The sequence below is a fragment of the Amblyomma mixtum genome, chromosome 2 (genome assembly GCF_055824585.1).
Source record: "Amblyomma mixtum isolate Tamu chromosome 2, ASM5582458v1, whole genome shotgun sequence".
NCBI classification, from domain to species: Eukaryota; Metazoa; Arthropoda; class Arachnida; order Ixodida; family Ixodidae; genus Amblyomma; species Amblyomma mixtum.
In genome coordinates, this window is record NC_143013.1 from 83087628 (window position 1) to 83109227 (window position 21600).

General features: G+C 49.4%; 1 protein-coding gene across 1 annotated transcript in view; it reads right to left on the reverse strand.

Annotated features, from left to right (window-relative positions):
* The window catches only part of LOC149359958 (carcinine transporter-like), a 38483-nt gene extending 25580 nt beyond the window's left edge, over positions 1–12903 (reverse strand). Inside the window, exons 1-3 of the mRNA XM_089572061.1 lie at positions 12314–12903; positions 9772–9875; positions 2048–2202 (exon numbers count right to left, since the gene is read on the reverse strand). Of these exons, the coding sequence (XP_089428187.1) occupies positions 2048–2202; positions 9772–9875; positions 12314–12709 (655 nt within the window). The 5' untranslated portion in view covers positions 12710–12903. The remainder of the gene's footprint in view (positions 1–2047; positions 2203–9771; positions 9876–12313) is intronic.
* Between the last annotated feature and the right edge of the window lie 8697 nt (positions 12904–21600).

Here is a 21600-nt window from a genome sequence, read left to right on the forward strand (position 1 = left end):
TTATGGAACGGGGAGCTAATGATAAGTTACGCCGTAAGTACCCGAGAACTTGGTTAGCTGAATTAGTAAAATGATGAATGTGATGGGACCAGGTTAAATCTTTACTTAAGTGGATGCCAAGGTACTTGTAGGAGTCAACTGATATGATAGGAATAGTGTTAATAGTGTAAGTATTATCCTGGTGGTTGCGACGGCGATGGAAAGAAAGAAGGGACGTTTTAGTACTATTTAGTGACATAAGCCAAGTGCGGCACCAATCCTCGATACGAACAAGATCTTCCAGAAGGATGGTGATGTCAGTGTGATCAGTAATTGGGCGGTAGAGAACACAATCATCAGCAAATAATCGAACATTAGACCTGATGTTAGACGGTAAATCATTTATGTAGATTAGAAATAGAAGTGGCCCTAATACGGTGCCCTGGGGAACGCCAGACAAGACAGAAGAGAGGGATGACGAGTGTGAATTAGCGTGGACGAACTGATAGCGGTCAGTTAAGCAAGCTCGAATCCAATCCAGAACCAAGGGATGCAGATTTAGGCGTGAGAGCTTATGTGTTAGGCGCCTATGGGGGACTTTATCAAATGCTTTTTCAAAATCTAGGAATATGGAATCCGTGGGAATGTTACGATCGAGGCATGCATGTATATCATGAAGAAAGAGAACAAGTTGGGTGTCACAGGAGAGGCCTTTACGGAAGCCGTGTTGGTTAGGGTGAAAGAAGTTATTCGATGATAAGAACCGGGCAGTATGCGAATAAATTATGTGCTTCATGATTTTACAACAAACACTGGTTAATGAAATTGGCCTATAGTTTAGTAGTGAAGATCGTTTACCTTTTTTGAAGACTGGAATGACCTTCCCGATCCGCCACTCGCGTGGTAATGAGCACGAAGAAAGCGACTGATGAAAAATTAAAGATAAGATGATACTGCAAAGGTCTTTGGTGTTTTTGAGAGCTTTAGCGTTTATGCCGTCCACACCTGCGGATGAAGAATTCTTTAGTGTGTCTATGATTTTAGCAATACCGCAAGGGTCGAAGATGATGTTTTCCATAGGAGGATGGAGAAGGTATGGGGCTTCAGGGGGATTATCAAGAGGTTCCTCTGTGAATACGGAGCAAAAAGTGTGGTTTAGGATATTTGGAACGTCTGATTCGGGAATGGAAGTTCCAGAATTATCTGTCAATGAAATTACATTAGAAGTAGAGGGGCTTATTGTTTTCCAGAAGCGCTTGGGATTATCGTGCAGCATGTTAGGTAAGGTGGTAGAGAAGAAGATATTCTTAGTTCGAGCTACCTTGGTGTCATAAATAGTAGCGACAGTGTGATACTTGTTCCAAGCCTGGGCCGTGCCTATACCTTTAGCTGCACGAAATAGTCGCTTCTTTTTGTTGCCTAGTCTTTTAAGTGTGTTGTTATACCATGGGGAATTTGGGCGTTCTGTTATGGTGATAGTGGGAATATATATGCTGATTAGGCGTTGCATTTCCGACTTGAAAAGTAACAGTTAGCTTCAAGAGAGCGGAGCGAAAAACTAGATGTAAACTTTTCAGAAAAAGCAGTGAGGTCGCGGTTGAAACCTATGTAATCACCTTTGTCGTAAAGAGTAAGCGTTTTCTTTATCCTTTTGTTATTTTGTAAGCGGTATAGTTTCATTGGTTATAAATAGATCTATCAATGTGATCTATCAGTGAGAAGATCAGATTCCGGACGTGATCGCGGAAAACGTAAGGTGGGGGCTAAAAATGCATTTCTGCAGTTAAAAATGTACTACATTAACGTATGTCGCTAGATGTCGTCTTTTTCATGTGAAATAGCCAGTACTCAGTGCTTAGTTAGTACTGCATATATGTCAACGGACGAGGAAAAATGTAAGAAATAGAAAGAAATTAAGAGTTGCTCTGAAAAATTTTCGCGGCTGCGTCTCTCTCTATGACCGCTTTCTGGCACTGTTTGTTAAACGTAAGGCCACAAGCATCTGCCTCCCCCCCCCCCCCCCCCCCCAGTGCCCCCAAATCACGATCAGCTTAGTTGTGAGACTCACTAATGAGGTAGGGCACCTGCTCGATCTGGGGATCCAGCAGTGCGTTGATGGAGCACATGACGACGAAGACGGTGAAGCTGGTGGCCAGCGCGGTGCCGAAACCCGCGAACACGGCTACCGCTGCGATGGCAAAGAAGATCGGCCTGCGGCCGTATCTGCAACGTAAAAAAAGGATGAAAATAGATCTTGTTTCTTAACCATGCAAAAACCCTTTCTCTTTTATCTTTGTTTCTATCAGCTCCTTCATTGTCTATGGAGGCTACTGAAACACTGGTCCCTCTGACTGCGATATGATCGTTTAGTACACTGATAACCACTCAGTTACGCGATCCAAGCAAGAGCTCCGAAGGTGCACTGCGAGCGCTAATTGTGAAGGTTTTGCCCCAATAGTAATGAAATGGCTCATAAGTGGGACGCAAAACCTTAAGCAGCTCCACCTACCATACAGTGGTTGCACAGAGGTGAGGTACGTTTCCAGGTAGAAGTTTCTGGTGCAAAGGTGCGAGACAGAAACTAAGGAAAAGCGTTTTTTCTCTCCCTCAAAACTGTTCCCCGAAGAAAAGATTTCTGCACGAGCAAATAGGCAGCACAAGACGTTTGATGATGATACATTTTTTTCACCACTTCGATCACTCAATATCGCCAAAGGCTGCGTCATCCCCACGGCGTTGATCTAGTGAACGTAGAATTAGGCCTTCGTACACTTTGACAAAAGACGATGGGATTGAATCTACTCTAAGCGGCTTTGTACATCTTTCTGACAACGCCTTCAGAATCAACCATAGCAGGTATTATGTTTGAGCAAGGTTTTAGTGCTGAAAAGGCGCTTGTCATCGTCAACTAAGGAGTGTTGCCATATGTTGGGGATGTCAGTCTTGCAGTCAGGAGGAAAGGGCTTCCAAAACAAAAGAAACTCTTTATTGGGGTTCATTTACGCCCGCAAAGAAGAGAACGGAGAAACTTCGGGCTGAGAAACCACTCAAACCCCACATATGAAAAGAGAAATCCGGGAGGCTCATTCATCCGTGTGGGAAATGCCGGAGTATGCGACCGCTCTTGCTGCAGTGGAAGGTGAACAGGCGGCGCTGTTCGAGGGTCCTCCATAGGTCTGCTCTCTTTGGATGGGCTAGCTGTAAGCTGGGTAGGCGGGCAAGCGTGCAGGCGAGCGACTGCGGTCCTTGGGACGAAACATGAGGCTCCTGGCGCGGGAAGAAGGGACGTCTTTGGCTGCGTACCGCGGCGACGTAAGTCAAGGCGGCTGGTTGCAATGTAGCCGCCATCGTTTTTGAGGCGCTCAGCGCATGCTGTACCTCTTCGCGAACCACATCAGCAATCGCCGGTGCGTGAGGCTGTGGAGGCGATGGACACATTCGGTGTAGGTCTTAGCGAATGATTTCGCGAATAGCCTCCCGCAAGCTGTCGCTCTTTGTCGTGGCATAACCCGGTGGCTCACTTAGAAGACATGCAGCTCGCGTTTCCAGGGTTGTTTGGATTGTTTATACCTCAGTGGTGAGTTCGGCAGCAGTGTTCAGCGGGTTGCGTGCGCTGTCGGTGAAAAGCTCTTCAGGTGCCTCTGACCAAATGCTTCACCTTCTTTTCTTGAGGCACCTGGGGGTCTGCTGCACGGAATAGGCGGGTCAGTACTTCAGCAGGAGCCGTCGCATTTTCATTCGTACGAGTAGGCGAGGCTGTTGCGCAACCTCGGCTTGTTCTTTTCGGACGACGCTTGTAAATGTCTTCTATACTATCCCTTTTAAATGCGTCGCACGTTGCCAACGAAGTTCCTGATTTTCGTACCAGGTCAGGGAAGAAATTTTTAGGGCAAAAAAACAACAACTTTTCCCGATTATCCCAGGTGTAGAAAGCGGCCACACGATTATACTGGTCAATCCATTTTTTATGATCTTTCCTGGATTGCCATTGAAGGGCGGGAGCTAACGGGATGTGTGAACAATGACCGATGATGGTATAGTAGTCATAGTTGATGTAGTAGTTGAAGCTCCCTTCTCTAACAGGGTGCGGTCCTACAGTGGTTCGTGCTCCGGTGGCAACCATCCAAGTCGGCGACTAGCTTGGTGGACTGGCGAAACGGGCGAAACGAAGAGATCTAGCGTCACGGCTTGCGGGAGGTGTCCTGAATATGAAGGGCTACCTCCATCGAATGTCAGGTGATGCTGAAGGCAAGCAGTCAGGAACACATTGAAAGGCTTCCAAAACAAACTTCATCGGGCTGTCTAACGCCCGCAAAGAACTGAACAAGTCGGCGGCGGTGATAGCAGCAACGATTCCCGGCGGTCATCAAAGAAACAGAATCCCCGCCGCTCTCGGCCGTGCTACCTACAACACTCTCGAACGACATACAAGTGTCTGCGCTGGGTTACCAAAACATTCCAGATAAGTTGGTCGCATCTATCGTGACAAACAAAATGATAAAGTCGCGTGGCGGTGTCTTTGAGTATAAAGCGATAGGCGTTACTCGTAAGTAAGTTTCTCGCTATAAGAATCTGTGTGCTGTGTGGCCCAAATGATGTTTTCTAGAATCAACTTTAAAGACCACGTGGTGAGTTGTAACAGTTACGGTGAACTGCGTTTCCTGCAGAGGAGCAAGGAGTCGGCGTAGGGAAATAGTGTTTTCTGTTTAGTGTCTTGGGTGATCGCTGTTCTGCTTGCGTTTTTGTTAAAATTTGGAGGTCAGACAGGTTAGAAAAAAATGACAGATTAGTTTGGTTTTATGGGGTTGGACGTCCCCGAGCGACTCGGGCTTTGAGGGACTCCGTAGTGAAGGGCTCTGGAAGTCTCGATGTGCTGGGGCTCTTTAACGTGCACTGACATCGCACAGTACACGGGCCTCTGGAATTTCGCCTCCATCGAAATCCGATTGCCGCGGCCGGAATCGAACCCGTGTCTGAGCAGCCGAGCGCCACAACCACTGATCTCCGCGGAGGTGAAAGAGCAGGGTGCGTTTACTTGCGCTACAACGCCATACAAGAAGCTGAGAATCATGCAAGAATGTGCATTTTTGACGTCACCGAGGCTATTGATGTCACGACACGCTGCTCGCTTAAGCCATCCAATGTGCTGAGTTGAGTCCGCACGACAGATTATTATTCGTTTTTTACTCTCCCCGCCTAATACGTCTCCTTTTCGCTGAGGGCGCTGCAGTGCTACTCTTATCGGCTCTGGTGCTTCTCCATTCTTTAATAATTTCCTCCTCGATATCTCTTGCACAACTTACGGTGAAGCCTCGGCTTCCAACGACAGCGGCAGCGTTTTAGCAGGATGGCCCGGCTACGGCAGTCGCCGTAAAATTCGAGTAAAGTTCAAACACCTTGTGCCATGGCGATCTTTGGCCACAGATACTCTTGCGCCATAAAAATCCATCATATTCATCTTCAAAATTCGATAGAGCTGAAAGGGCGAGGTGTACTTGCTTGGCTGCAACCTTATACACATACCTGGAGATTATAACTAGTTGACATTCGCCGCGCTGGCTCAGCGTTGAGGGCGCTCGGCTGCTGAAACGGAGTACCCGGGTTCGAACCTGGCCGCGCCGGCCGCGTTTCGATGGAGGCGATTCGTGAAAGGCACCCGTGTGCTGTGTGACGTCAATGCGCGTTAAAGATCACCAGGTGGTCGAAATTACTCCGGAGCCTTCCACTACGGCACCTCTTTATCTCTTTCTTCTATCACTTCCTACTTTATCCCTTCCTTTGCGGCGCGGTTGAGGTGTCCAGCGAGGAGCGAGAGAGCTACTGCGCTACTTATCTCTGAACGCGCTTATTTGTATAAATCGGTTACAGCTCTTACTTTTTGCCGTTAGCACCTCAGAACAAAAAGAAAAACATAAACGACTTTTTTTTTATGGGGAAAAGCGACTTGTCTACGGCTCAGGCTGGCTGTTGATTAGCTGTCTGAAAAAAAAAAAGCCCGCAGAGCCCGACTGAGAGCTCCTCAAGCGAAGAATGACATCTTAAAAAGCAAACCTGCAGAAAACTAAGAAATACGTATATTCGCACGCGAAATGACCTCAAGGAACACTAGAGACAGCTGTACTAATAAATTTCTTGTTCTTACTTAAAATCGACTGCCTGACTCGCTGTGAATACGTTGTTAGTTTCTTGCTTAAAAGCTTGACTTCAAGAAGGAACTTTTTTTTCCCGTCAATCGGTCCAAACTCGCGACGTCAACAGCAATAAATACTGCGTGATCATAGGTTGGATTTGAAGCCAACCCTGGAACCAGGTATCAGAAAAGTGTCTTGACTTCACTGCGGTTAGCTTGCGAAAACAGTTATTGTTTTCAATACCGTCCTGCCTCTTTACAATGGACAATTTGGTTTCCGATGAAAAGCGCCCATGAAGTGAGTTGTCCGCAATAACGGATCGTGAAGGAAAAGGATACAAAAATGAGATGAAAAAAATGAGAGAAAAAAAACCCATCATTTGTGATGGTAGGCTTCTGTGGTGCACAGTGGTAGGCTGTGAAGGGGAAATTGGGCAATGCTGAGTACACCGAAATGCATTACGCCAGTTTTCGTCATCTTGAAAAATAACGTATGCAATTTGAAGCTCCTGTAGTGGTCCATGAGGCTCGTGATGACATCTCATGAAGTGATGATGTATCTCTTACTGTGGATGCTCACACCACTCGGACTTGTAGTATGTATTGTTACCCAGTCGCTGCTGCTTCTAGACTTTATGAAAAAAAAAATGAAAGTTGGTTTTGCCGCCATTCATCGAATATGCGAAATGGAAAGGCGTATCGACTGTGAACCTCATCATTGTAATGCGTGAAAACCTAAAAAAAAAAACAGAACGTTCTAGCGGGCTAGTTGGTTCACTGCAGAAAAGAGTAGTACTGCGCGAATGGGACAGTACAGGAGAACGAGGAACACAGACGACAACACAGGCATACTGCGCCTGTTTTGTCGTCCGTGTTCCTCGTTCTCCTGTCCTGTCCCATTCGCGCAGTACTAATCTTTTCTGCAAAAGAAACAGGTGGTCAGCTAAGGCATTTTCCCTTTCTCACTGCATTTCGCCGGTGCTGTGCACACAAAACACGGGAAAAGAACCACTTTTTTGGGGGCAGGCAAGCTCCGATCACTGTTCATATCAACGCATCAGAATACACTGGCGCCAATGGGTTCTGTGCATTTTCCAGACAGCGACTTTCTATATTAACAAATCGAAGATATATTGTAAAAGTTTCATAGCCAGAAAAACAGAAATTCGAGTGGTTAGTGTTTACGGGACACGACTATATTTAAATTTTAGACGCTTCCTAGGTTAAAAAAGCTCGCTTTTGAGCGAGAGTAGTGTCTTTGTGATTATAACACGGTTATCTATCGGTAGAGAACAGCTTCGAAATGAACTCCGCTGCGCCCCTTTAAGCGACCGAGCACCTTTCTCTGGATTTGCTTAGGAAGCACAGTCAAAGCCTATACTTGGCTGGTCAGCTCAGTGCCACTCTGCTGACGTCATTGTGTCCCAGCATTTGCAAGTACAGGGTCACTCAATATGAAGGGAAGCACGGGAGTACGTGACCGCCATACTTTGCCAAGCAATGAAGCGGAGGGCTGCCGAAAAGAGCAGCATTCCCGGCTGCTGTTTCCGCGCATGCGCCAGGTGCCGCCCATTCGGGCCAGCTCTCGGCGACAGCGCTTGTGAGAGCGCGGAAGGCGCGCACTTCTGTGTTCCCTTTCATACTGAGCGACCCTGTACATATGGAGAACAGATCGTGCTGCGTTTACCTCGCGGTTACGGCCTTAATATGATACATATCCTAGCTACCTCCTGCAATTGACTAGGACTACGGCTTCCGTGTTTGACGGATAGCAAACTCCGTGCTCGGTTAAAAGTAGCCCGAATTTTTTTTTCTTTTCAGGTCACGAAGTTCTAAAACTTTGCTGGAGAAAAGCAGTTAGGCACTTAGCAAATGCGATGCCATGCTTAGAAAGAGCAGGTGACAGCGCGAGATTCTGCGTTGAATCGCTATGGTGCAGTGTTTAAAGTTATTGGCTTCATGGCTTTCGTTCGGTCTCTATGAATAAATTGCACCCCTTCTTTATAAATATTTCTCTGTCTTACCCTGCTGCAAGCTCCAGCAGCGTCGGGCTGGTCGTGTTTCTGTGCCGCTCCCATTACGCAATAACGGAGCATTCCAGATCTTACTCTTAGGCGAGTATTTTGTTGCGCATTATCTGAAAGGTCAGCATGTATCGAAACAGTGCTCTTAATCTGCCCTGCATATTTAGGTGTCTGTGGTTTCCATTTTGTGTAGCGGGTTGAAGAGAGATCGTGGGTTGAAACTTGATGGAGTTTCACATTTCGCGAGCATAAATTGGCTGCCGATGTCGCAAGACAGTAATCGCTGGGAAACGCTTCTGCTCTGTGTTCGAGTTGCCAGTCTAGGAGAAAAAAACAAGTTTTATGGCCGACCATTTAATGTAACATAAATTTAGTGTGGGAGCTGTGTGCGTAAGAGGACGAGTTAGAAAGAGTGTGCAAAGCAGATATGTTTCTGGGTCCTGTGATCTCGCTATATGATGTCGTCATGCCATGCGTACGACGTCCACGAGATCTCGTGATGATCCGCCTTTAACAGCTTGCGTTGTAAAAACAACTGAGAGGAAGAAGAGCAACAAGAAAAGAATGAAAACTTGGTGGACAGGAGTTCACCCTAAGAGTATGACACGATATCGTTTAAGGGTTCCTTCTGTCGCTTGGGGTCCCCCTGACGCACTCTTTAGCAGACATCGACCGCTTGTTGATATCACATAGTGCTTTATTACACATCATCGTCCATGTTAATTGCTTACGCGAGTAAGTGCACCTAATTAATTTTTACTGTTAATTAATTCGCCTACTGTGTGGTGTGAGGTTTTCGTACAAGACGTCCGTTTATCCCGCTAACCGTACGTATCTCAGTGCTGTAGAGATGGCGTGCATGTCTCCCGACCCAAAATAACTGAGTCTCGGCTCCGCTTTACCACTTTGTTTTTATGCGAAGCATATTGCTAGAGCTACCACTCACGCCGTCGCCGTGGGACCCCCACGTGACACCGTGACGTCACACCACATGACATCGGATGAGAGAGCCGGCCTCCACCTCGCGCCGTCGCCGTGGGACCCCTAGCCGTCACGCCACGTGACACCGTGACGTCACACCACGTGACATCGGATGAGAGAGCCGGCCTCCACCTCGCGCCGTCACCGTGGGACCCCTAGCCGTCACACCCGCGCATTCCCGCGCATTTCGAACGCGCGTTCACACTCGGTGTAGGTGAACGCTCGCTCCATCGGGCAGGCAGACGCGGCTTCCGTGGCAATCCAGGCGCTCACCCAACGCGCGTCTCGGGGTTAGTCGGCGTTCCGCTGTAGCCATGCTGTTGTCTTCCCCCACGACGAAGGCTTCTAGTGGTTGTATTAAAATGACCAAGTATTCAACCAAGGAAAGCCATGTATTACCAAGCCTAGCCACTAATATGCTTCGCATTCCTCAGGCTTAGCCAAGCTGAGCCTCAGCAATTTTTTTTTCTTCAGCGAAACGAGCTTTTACGCCACTGTTTTCTTGCCCAATCGGGATTTTGTAGTCACGCTGACGCGGACGCCAGGTTTCTCGCCGAACGGGACTTTTAAGGCTATCGCTTTAAAAACAACCAACGCAAAGCGCTGAACGTGAAAATCGTAAGTGGCAACCGCTGTTTTTTCCCCATAAGAACTTACCTGTCAGCCATTGCTCCAATGAAAACAGTTCCGATTATGCTTCCCGCTGTGCCAGCAGAGTACAGCACGCTTGGCAGATGACCGCGAGAACATACGAGGTCCCACTGCGCGAACGAGAGAACATTTGCACCTGACTTTCGACAAAACTCCCCCAAAGCAAAGAAACCAGCGAACCATTGCATTTTCCAACGCTCAAAATAGGCGCGAGGATGGCATTGCTGCATCGTACGCATATTAACGCGGCATATACATTGCGTTAATATTTATCGTACATATACGTAATGCATGAGAACTTAACACAGTAATGTAACAATCATCACTTCCGGGGAAATTAGTAAAGAAAAGCGTTGGTCATTGCGTATTTCAGTTTGAGTAAAATTTCACGAGAAAACACTTCACTACCCCCGCGCGTATGCTACACTGCTAACAGAATTGCTACTTTCTATTTTTGCTGTTTGACTATTGCCTTGAAATAACTGAGGCTGCATTGTTATGAGCAAAAGTTTTACATATCACACACGCATCGAATAAACTGCATTAGAGCGCCAAGTTATTGCCGTTTTCAACAATGAGAATCGCCACGGAATAAAACGCGAAGCAGAGATGCGTGCATATGAAAACAATCCTCGTTTCTGCTGTCTCGGCGCCAGGCGTGGCCGCGATGCGGCGGTACTACGCAATTTGGCCGAAGCTCACGGGTTATATATTACTTTTGCTCCCGACTGTACTTCGCAGAGCCACCACGGAACTATTTCGTGACGCAATCGCGCTTGCTATGTTAACGCTGTGGTGTACAGCGCACCGAATTTGTGAGAGTAAAATGTGTAGACACAGTAACAACAACAACACGAAATAAGTCTCGTTTGTGACCTATTATAAGATGCCTAATTTCGTTTGCCACGTCACCGGAGTTGAATGTGTGATGTTCTTATTAGAAGACCATTTTGCCACCGCCAAGGATTCAAGATGATGCCCCCTAATCATGAACACATAAGTGAAGCTTCTTACGTATTTAAAGGTTCACATACGTCGTATTTAAACATACTTACGTAAGTATGTTTCTCTATGCTCTAACAGCGAATGAACCTATATGCACTCTTCGAAATCCTCAGTTTTGGTGCATCCACTTCTCACGCACTAAGTATGGTAATTATTACATATGGTCAATACGGTCATCACGCACTAAATATGGACATCTACAAGATGGTGATTACACTATCAAGAGAGAAAAAAAACAGACTTGGTAGATATCACAAATTCCAAGCCTTGGTAATGAGTTACGAGGGTATGGTCTTTATATCCAAGTAATTGCAGACAGAGTGATATTTATTTTGATTATATTTGCAGTACGTTCAACCCGCGTGATGTCTTGTCGCGCACATACACAACAGTGCTTATTTAGGCTGGATATGGTGGCTGGGACCGACATTTTGTTTTTCGAATGTGTCTCGGCTGTCTAGAAATAGCTTTCTTCTCCTTAGTGTCAGTGATGTGAACATGGATATTACCAGCGCTTGATTTAAATTCAATTTCGAGTAACGTTCTACCGTCAATCAGTGCTTCCTGACACAGTGTAAAGACAGAGCGTACAAACAACTCCCCTGACATTGATTAAAGTAAAATCGAGCCTGCTCCTAAACCAAGACTCTAATCGGCGACTAAGATGGTTTAATTACACTGCTGTAACTTTGTTTTCGAATGAAGAAAACAAGAAATTCGCGGTGATTTCAGGAAAGAGGGGCGAAATCATTTGTATGAATAACACAGAACAGGTCTCTCTCATGCGCGCGTAAGATACACGCTTTCCAAAGAAGTTTTAATCTGGCTTGGTAACAAATGCGCTGCACGAGTACATTTGTCCTCCGTGGGAATCACCTGGCAGCGCAGCACACTTGAAGGTCGCATGTACGTTTTACGAATGGGTTATATTGTGAAAAGTCTAAACGTTTTGGTCGGACAGTGAATAAAGCTTACACAATTCGAAACTGTAAATCAGGTAATTGGGGTATGTTTACGGGTAGGCACGAGTGAGCACAGTTTCGTTGAATGCAGCTTGCTTATTCACGAATAAATTGGCACTTCGACACCAAAATGCGCTTACGCAGGTTTCAGTTTGAAGAACGAATAAATTACTATCTCAGGGGGCGCGGTAGAGGAAATATATAGCTCCTTCAATGATAGTTGCTTAATTACCCGTCAGTTCACTGAGGGTTTTCGAGAAAACAAATGCAACAGCGAAAAGTCTGCACAAGCGAAGGACAGAGGGCGCGAGAGAGACGGATATTGTTGGTTTCTAAACACAAGGACTATATAGCTGGCGTGAAAAAATGTTCCAACTGCCCTATATAGAGACATTCCTGAAATGGCAGTATGAAGCAAGAATATTCTTTTTGTACTTTACGGAAAAGTAAATAGTTACAGTCTCTTCTAGATTAATTGACTCTAAAAATCTACGGCCGTATTCCACGATCTAACCCAAGCCAGCTTTTAAAAGTAAGAGATATGAACATTTACTAATTATCCATGATTCTCACTGTTTTACCTTTGTCACCACCGTCTCGTCATAATGCAGATCGTCGTAGCGAAAGTGTTCACATGGCATCCTAGGCCCACTTTCATTCACAAACCACGACGCGTTCCACGGCGCGTTCGCATGGCCTCCACGATACGTCGTCGCATTCACATCCCACAGAGGTAACATGGAGCACTCATCCTCGCTGACCACCAGCCTCCGGATCTGTTCGATACGGGAGGCGTTGAGGTCCAGGGAATCCAATTGCGGCACAACGCACTGGTGATCGGGCCTCGACAGGTGGAAGATGAGGCTCATCGTGAAAAACGGGAAGAGGATCTGCGATGGCAAAAGGAAGACCCACAGCAGCAGCTTCTGGAACCTGCCGAATCCTCCCAGCTCTTCGATCACGTCCTCAAACTCCATTGTTCGTGTATATTCCTTTTTTGCTCTTCCCCAGTCTGCTTCCCGATGATGCCGGGGCGTACACTGAAAAGCAAGATGACGGGCGTTGGTTTCGGGCACAGCCTTGTCGAGCCTTGGAAGACGAGCAGAGATGCAGCGTCGGAGTCTAGCGGCTGTTGCGCTGCTCGCGTCGGCTCGTATAGCTGCCAGCAGCGGAGCCGCGTAGATAAGTGAGAGGATGCGAAGAGGAAATGGAGGGGGTAGAAAACCTTGTGCTCGATATTGGGCGGCGACATGGCGATAGAGAGGCGGCATATAATAAGCGTACTTCTTTATGTTCGCCACTGAGCGGCGTTTCTTCTTGCCGACAAAAGTGACCGACCACTTATTAGCGACAAGCATTATCGTCGCCCACATTGGCTGCAGCTGTGGAGCTCACGGGAGGCAGCGTTTACCCTGTCAGTGCGTCGGTCGGTCGGTCGGTCGGTCGGTCGGTCGGTCGGTCGGTCGGTCGGTCGGTCGGTCGGTCGGTCGGTCGGTCGGTCGGTCGGTCGGTCGGTCGGTCGGTCGGTCGGTCGGTCGGTCGGTCGGTCGGTCGGTCGGTCGGTCGGTCGGTCGGTCGGTCGGTCGGTCGGTCGGTCGGTCGGTCGGTCGGTCGGTCGGTCGGTCGGTCGGTCGGTCGGTCGGTCGGTCGGTCGGTCGGTCGGTCGGTCGGTCGGTCGGTCGGTCGGTCGGTCGGTCGGTCGGTCGGTCGGTCGGTCGGTCGGTCGGTCGGTCGGTCGGTCGGTCGGTCGGTCGGTCGGTCGGTCGGTCGGTCGGTCGGTCGGTCGGTCGGTCGGTCGGTCGGTCGGTCGGTCGGTCGGTCGGTCGGTCGGTCGGTCGGTCGGTCGGTCGGTCGGTCGGTCGGTCGGTCGGTCGGTCGGTCGGTCGGTCGGTCGGTCGGTCGGTCGGTCGGTCGGTCGGTCGGTCGGTCGGTCGGTCGGTCGGTCGGTCGGTCGGTCGGTCGGTCGGTCGGTCGGTCGGTCGGTCGGTCGGTCGGTCGGTCGGTCGGTCGGTCGGTCGGTCGGTCGGTCGGTCGGTCGGTCGGTCGGTCGGTCGGTCGGTCGGTCGGTCGGTCGGTCGGTCGGTCGGTCGGTCGGTCGGTCGGTCGGTCGGTCGGTCGGTCGGTCGGTCGGTCGGTCGGTCGGTCGGTCGGTCGGTCGGTCGGTCGGTCGGTCGGTCGGTCGGTCGGTCGGTCGGTCGGTCGGTCGGTCGGTCGGTCGGTCGGTCGGTCGGTCGGTCGGTCGGTCGGTCGGTCGGTCGGTCGGTCGGTCGGTCGGTCGGTCGGTCGGTCGGTCGGTCGGTCGGTCGGTCGGTCGGTCGGTCGGTCGGTCGGTCGGTCGGTCGGTCGGTCGGTCGGTCGGTCGGTCGGTCGGTCGGTCGGTCGGTCGGTCGGTCGGTCGGTCGGTCGGTCGGTCGGTCGGTCGGTCGGTCGGTCGGTCGGTCGGTCGGTCGGTCGGTCGGTCGGTCGGTCGGTCGGTCGGTCGGTCGGTCGGTCGGTCGGTCGGTCGGTCGGTCGGTCGGTCGGTCGGTCGGTCGGTCGGTCGGTCGGTCGGTCGGTCGGTCGGTCGGTCGGTCGGTCGGTCGGTCGGTCGGTCGGTCGGTCGGTCGGTCGGTCGGTCGGTCGGTCGGTCGGTCGGTCGGTCGGTCGGTCGGTCGGTCGGTCGGTCGGTCGGTCGGTCGGTCGGTCGGTCGGTCGGTCGGTCGGTCGGTCGGTCGGTCGGTCGGTCGGTCGGTCGGTCGGTCGGTCGGTCGGTCGGTCGGTCGGTCGGTCGGTCGGTCGGTCGGTCGGTCGGTCGGTCGGTCGGTCGGTCGGTCGGTCGGTCGGTCGGTCGGTCGGTCGGTCGGTCGGTCGGTCGGTCGGTCGGTCGGTCGGTCGGTCGGTCGGTCGGTCGGTCGGTCGGTCGGTCGGTCGGTCGGTCGGTCGGTCGGTCGGTCGGTCGGTCGGTCGGTCGGTCGGTCGGTCGGTCGGTCGGTCGGTCGGTCGGTCGGTCGGTCGGTCGGTCGGTCGGTCGGTCGGTCGGTCGGTCGGTCGGTCGGTCGGTCGGTCGGTCGGTCGGTCGGTCGGTCGGTCGGTCGGTCGGTCGGTCGGTCGGTCGGTCGGTCGGTCGGTCGGTCGGTCGGTCGGTCGGTCGGTCGGTCGGTCGGTCGGTCGGTCGGTCGGTCGGTCGGTCGGTCGGTCGGTCGGTCGGTCGGTCGGTCGGTCGGTCGGTCGGTCGGTCGGTCGGTCGGGCGGGCGGGCGGGCGGGCGGGCGGGCGGGCGGGCGGGCGGGCGGGCGGGCGGGCGGGCGGGCGGGCGGGCGGGCGGGCGGGCGGGCGGGCGGGCGGGCGGGCGGGCGGGCGGGCGGGCGGGCGGGCGGGCGGGCGGGCGGGCGGGCGGGCGGGCGGGCGGGCGGGCGGGCGGGCGGTCAGCTAGCCAACTGACATGCCACTATTCCAGGGTGTCCGACGTAAGCATTGAGCAGCTTGGAGATACCTGATGCGATGCTGAAACAATGAATGAATAGAGGCGTGACCGGCCAGTCTCAATATTCTGGCGAGAGATGCAGCTTCAACACCACCTCGTGCGGGGCATGAAAAGGGTTAGGCCGCCGTATAACAGCAGTGCCCCCAAAATACCGCGCCTTGAGAACGGGTAATCCAATTTTGGGCACCTGTAGTTTTCGGTTCCCTACGCGACTTTTTTCTTCTGTTCATTCAGCTAGGAGAAAACGTTGATGACATAAGAGTTGCTCTTTAGGCATTTCATTCTGCGTGAAGAAGTCGGAAAACAGGTAAGTTTGAACGGAGAGGCTAGTTTGCTCTTTGTGCAGTGGTTTATTAATAACGGTTTTGTTTCTTTGTAGGTGATGACTTCGTTTACGATGAAACTATAGACGAGAAGGAGTAGCTTGTACTTTGCCTGAATGAATTCGACTACGAACGGGCACTGACTCGAACCAATTATGCGGTTGTATATGTGACGTCGTATGCGATAAAGAGCAGCTAGTAAAGGTGCAAGATGCGAATACATCTTTGTGCACTTGGGTAAACAAAGCGAATAATATAACGGACATCCTCTGATGAATGAGGCATAGACCACTGGCAGCTGGTTGTTCGAGCGAAATACTAAACCAGATAACCTTCCCGGTCTCGCGCCTCGTGATGCGCGCTCCTCACGTCTTTGCTTCGAATCACGGGGAACAGCTTGAAGGTCTTCGCAAACTTCACTTTTCCAACCGGCGTCGCATTCTCGACTTGCATGCTTTTAACACTGCGAGGCAATAAAGCGGCAATGGGATAACTGTTGCAGTTGCTGACACTGTACGAATTCAAGCTGTACGTATCGGTGTATGGTGGGCGGAGCTGGCAAAGGACAGGGTAAATTGCAGAGACATTGAAGAGGCTTTTGCTCTGCAGGGGGCGTAGTCAGGCTCATGATGATGATGACATATCGGTTACTCATCGCGTTCCTAGCATAGGTTCCTGCAAGAAGCGATGCCGTTTCGCCTCACCAATGGCTCTGCTTTCACCATGATTGATCTTCCACGTTGGTACGCTGCGCAGCAGCAGGTCTCTCCGCTGGCTCAGCGGCTTTCTGCGCCATTGCCGCATGCCTCTGGTTAGCTGCCAATGCCTGTGGCATGTGTGTGATGATCCGTGGTGTCTCGTCCGGAAGCAACGCCTCTCATTCGTGCGCTTGGCTCTCCCCTCTGAGCATTATTCCGTCTCTTGCTCCCCTGCGCTTCGTCTCCTGCTTCGCATATATAAGATGATGGTCACATGATCGCAGACTCATACACGGACATTGCGAAACCACTTGCCCGATTAACAGCTCTCGTTGCAAATGAAAGTCAAACGACAGGCTAAATTACAGCCGTGTATAAACGATGCTGTAGAGAAAGGTGAACGAGCGCAGGTTAAACCTTTCTAGTGTTGATGACTGTGCACATATGCGAAATTATATAGTCGGAACTGTTTCTGATGCAACGTGAAAACAAGGGATAGCTGAGCGGATGAACACACTGGATTTACTTCGCTGTTGCTGTTATTACTTGTGGGTCTATGCAGTACTACGTGTTCCTGAAGCCTGACCGCAGATAGCGAATGTTTTAAGTCTCGCAGTTCTGTGTGAAAGGCTTTCATGTCCTACAAGCTGCTCTCTAGCGTCCCACCTGTTTTGACAGCTAATGCGGTGAAAACATCGAGGTTCTTACTGCTCATTGAAAAGTCTGCCGAACCAACTATAGCAACAAGAATAATGAATGCGTAGAAAGCAGATTGCCAACAAGAAAGCGGTTGTAACAAAAGTCAATAAAGGGACCAGCGACGTGGTTACCACGACTCTTTTGTTTGTCTATTCTCGCCATCGTGTGTGCTGCTGTATGCACTGACAAGGGAACTAAAAATCAGCACTTGCCTTCTTACCAGCTGCCCTGTCACAGTATATAGAATGTCTTCGGACAAAGACGGTAAGGCGTTCTGTCAACTTAACGCGGACGTAGCGGCGTTCGAGCACAGCGTTCACGAACATTGCTTCGCTAGCGAACAATTTCAAGAGAATGAGAAAATGTCGCGATCAATTCCAAACTTCGATTTCCGAGGCAAAGAAACGTTATGGTTCATAGTGTTTGCTTCGCACCGAAGAACAAGGTAGTCGGTTGCTTCTTATCGTCTTCAGACACACGGTCTGAATATTATTTTTTATGACGTCGATCGGACCGACGGTCAATTTTCCCTGCGGGAAATACTTTTCAGGGGTTAAAAATGACACTTCGAGTTAGAGGCTCTTAAGGCATTCGATTTCTCATCAGCGCCAGTAATGTTAAATAGAAAAGAGATCAAATAAATTCAGATGATGAACTTGAAATATTGCTTGCTGTTTAGGGAACATGACGATATATTACTTCTTTCATGCTCGGAAAGAGATAGCAAGGAAAAGGAGGTCTTCTTTAAAACAACCGAAGAACCTACTTTGAAATATAGCATAAGATTAACGATAATAGTCTTATAAAAGAAAATACTTCGGCAAATATATCTAAGCTTTAATGTTAAGGGCGATAGTCATACATCTCTGTTATTAATTGGGTCCACACGACGTAACCCTTGCAAAGCAAGAAGACAAACGAAAAAAAAAGTTGCGAAATGCTACCCGCTGCCGTACCGGTGCTCAATACGCAAGTACCGGATTCTTCGAGACCCCGACATCAACAAATCGCTGTGCTCGTCACGCGTTATAAGCCGTACTCGAAGAAATTTTCCCGACGAGAAGCGTGCTGCACGGGATGTCACATACCGTGGCGAAGATCGCTTTTCGAGTGTCGTCTTGGCTGCCTGGGCGGCAAACGAGTCTGGCCTGGGTTAGCCTGATCGATCTCTCGTCGCTAATGTGCGTCGGTTTCAACCAGGGCTTCGCTCGCTGGAGTGGTCTTTTCATCGCGGAATGCGTAATGCGTTTCCTGTGCAGACGCTGCGGTATGTCTCTCATACGCTGCGTATTTGTGCCGGTGAGCTAAGTTTCGTTTAAGCTATGTTTCTAGTTTAGGTCTTGCAACACTGCCCAAGGAACATTTTCATGCAAGAGACCTTTCAAAACGTGAAGCAGTTGCTAAGTTTCATTTCTTCGAAGCGTGTGTACTTCAATAACAGGTATCCGGCGTGTCCTTAACCGATGACACAAGGCACAAGAGTGGACAAAACGAAGAACGAACACAGACAAGGCGCTTACTGCAACTGTAGTTTCGTTCTTCATCCTTCCTTTAGTCTTCGTTCTGTTCTTCGTTCTTTCTTCTGTTCGTTATTCGTCTTGTTCACTCTTGCGCCTTGTATCATCGAATCATGCAGCAACTCGCTCAAGAATCGGTTGTTCTGAATTGTGTCCTTCCCCTTGGCTCGCACACTCAGAACCTAGTGAACTGCATGCTGACCTCAGGGTAGATTTTATCTGAAAGGAACCAATGCGACACAACGTTCAAAGAAACCAACAAGAAAACAAAAAGTAGGACTGTGCGAAAAGGACCAGGACAGTACACATAGGTTTCTGTGTCTACTGTCCTGGTCTTTTTCGCGCAGTCTCACCTTTTGGGAAATGAACCAACTAGCCCATACGAAAGTTCTTCTCTAACAGGAACAAGAAAACTTTATGAGATAGAGGAGTTACAAGGGGCCCTACACTCAGAGTCCTTGTCTCGTTTAGTTTAGTTTATGTTTAGTACGCTTTCTCGCTGTCTCCGCCTCGCCCAGCGCATCCAAAATGCGCCGGACATATAGCAGTTGTTCGGCTACGCCTCAACGGGCTGTTGACGGCATTGTACCTGCAGATAAAAGCAAGAAGTCTTCCCAAGAGATGTAATGCGTGCAGCAGATTACCCGTAGTCTTCTAGAGAGAGCGAGAGAAAGAGGAAAGGCAGGGGGCTTAGCCAGAATAATATTCCGGTTGGCTACCCCGCAGTGGGGGAAAGCGATGAGGGGATGTAAAATAGAAAAATGGGGTGATTGAGGGACACAATCCCAATTTGTCCTACAAGTACGACACCCTCAGGCACTGAAACAGTGTTTGTAGTCTTTTAGGGCCGTCGATTACTGTGGCTACAGTAGCCTACTAGGGTAACCCAGCGGGTACCTATGGGAAGGAAATTTTACAGGGACGGGAAAAAGTTTAATGAAGTAATAGAGAGCTTGAGAAATTCCCAAAGTTAGTGTGACCACGGTCTGCTCTGGATTGGACTGCCTGACAATCGCTGCAAGCGTGAGGGGTGAGAGTTTAATGGTTGGGAACGGCTAGACAGGCCATCTTGTTCTCCATTTATGCTCCCTTCTCTTAAGATGTCGAGAGCCGGCTGAATAAAGGCTCTTAAAGTCCTGTAAAGCTAACTGTGCAGATGAGGTATTGAGTTAGGTGAGGCTTATAATGATTTACAAGCGGTCATTCGCCGTTAGCGGTCTAGTGGGATTGCAAAGAGTCGGAACACTTTTTCCTTTACCGGAAAACAACAGTGATCGCCGCTTCATTCATGCCGATAATTCGGTGCATCAGTAGCAGGTTTTGTGGTCCCCGTAGAGCCAAATTATTATTTTGTTTTTGTTTCCAGTATGCAGGTAGACTATAGGCTCATAGTGGCAGTAGCACTATGCGCCTTGCATGCTATATAATCTGCTTGACTTCTCCTCAAAGCCTCATTAGCCGCGATTAAAGAGTGCCCAGGAGCCACCTTATGGTTGGTTCTATAATGAGCATGTATTCATTAGCAGTATCCATATACGGAGTAGATGGTAGTGCTGGCAGAGAGTTTCACTGAGTCTTATGCAGTCATACAAACTCAAATAAGTTATTAGAAACGCCCTGTTTATTTTCTTTATTAAATGCTGTGGCAGCTTCAGTTCTCCCCGTTTGTCGGCACCAATTTTTTTTAGCAGCAGGGTAGATAAAGTTGAAGCAAATAAAGTTTCCCAGGTAATTGTGCGGATTACTGGAATGGTCAAGTATTTTGCAGCCAAAATTATAGGAAGCCCTCGAAGAGTAACATTCACTGGCCGCAGCCGACCTCAATATTCCACTAGCCATCGCTCATCTCTGTCTCGGTACGACACAAGGCTGTCAGAAACACGCATATGTCAGATCACTTTGAACACTTCGGAAGTTGCTATAGTTTTCTTTTAAGCAGTAGACCGTTATTACGCGTCTAAATGCAAGTACACCATGAAAAAGTTAAGTAAACAAAGCGGGGAGTAGGCAGATAGAGCTTTTTAGTGCACTCAATTTAGAGCATGAACTTGAAGCTTGATTATTTTTACGGCATAAGGGCTGTTATGTCGGCAAATTATAATGCTTTAGCATTACTACCCTTATCTTCGCAAAATTCTCCGTCTGATGCTGTGTGAGGTCGCCTCCGCCCTCTAGAAGGCCTCCGACCACTACCACCTAGCTTTGCTCTTCACTATCTTCACCTTCCAGAATCCTCCACACACCACCAACGAACCCACCTTTACCACCCAGAAGCATCCCCCCCATCCAGGGTTGTCTACGCACTGCCTATCTACTCCACTCAATTTCACCCTACTGACAACTCCACCTATACCCACAACAAAAAGGTGTAAATAGTATGTAAGCTAGAGCTCACTCTCTTTTTACACCTTTCTGCTTAGAGTGTACGTGGAAGTGCTATTTCATAAAAGGGAGTGCGTATGAGGACAGCTTAGTCCCTTTGCACTCCAATCTATGCGCATTCGAGTTTAGAGTATACGGGAATCACACTCAGCGCTTCAACGAAATGGCGACGGCGAAACACAATTCAAATAGACAACACGAAGGTGGTCGTTGTAGGAGCGAAATGTATACGTCCGGCCGATTCTTTAAGAGTATCGCGCAACCATTGACCTGCCAGCCCGTCAGCGGCATATCACGGCGGCGAAACAAGCGACAATAAGCGAATGTGTTTCGGATGCGCTTATTTTCCCCTGTTTAACCTGCCTATGCAATGATAAGGCGCTGATAAGCCGGCGGGTCAATGGCCACGCGATCTCTTAAGGAATTGACTGGGTGTACAATCTAAACAGCAGACGCAGATTTGACACATCACACCGTATGATTTGCTCGGCATACATTTTCACCCCTCTTAGGACCAGAAATGCTATCACGAAAGGGTTATTTTCCCGCTTATCTATTGATGTTAAAAGGTCTCTGAGGCCTAATTGAGTTTGCCTGCATCGTTACGTTACAGCTGTTTGATGAGAAAGGCGGTGCCTCCACTCAAAACTGACCTTTCATAAGCTAGAAGAAACGGAAAAAAATCAGTATATTGGACGCCACCACTGGCTGTTTTTGCAAGCAAACCTAAACGTGTCGCGGAACTCGTAGCAGATCTCTGAGGACAGGCTACGCCGTCATTCACTTG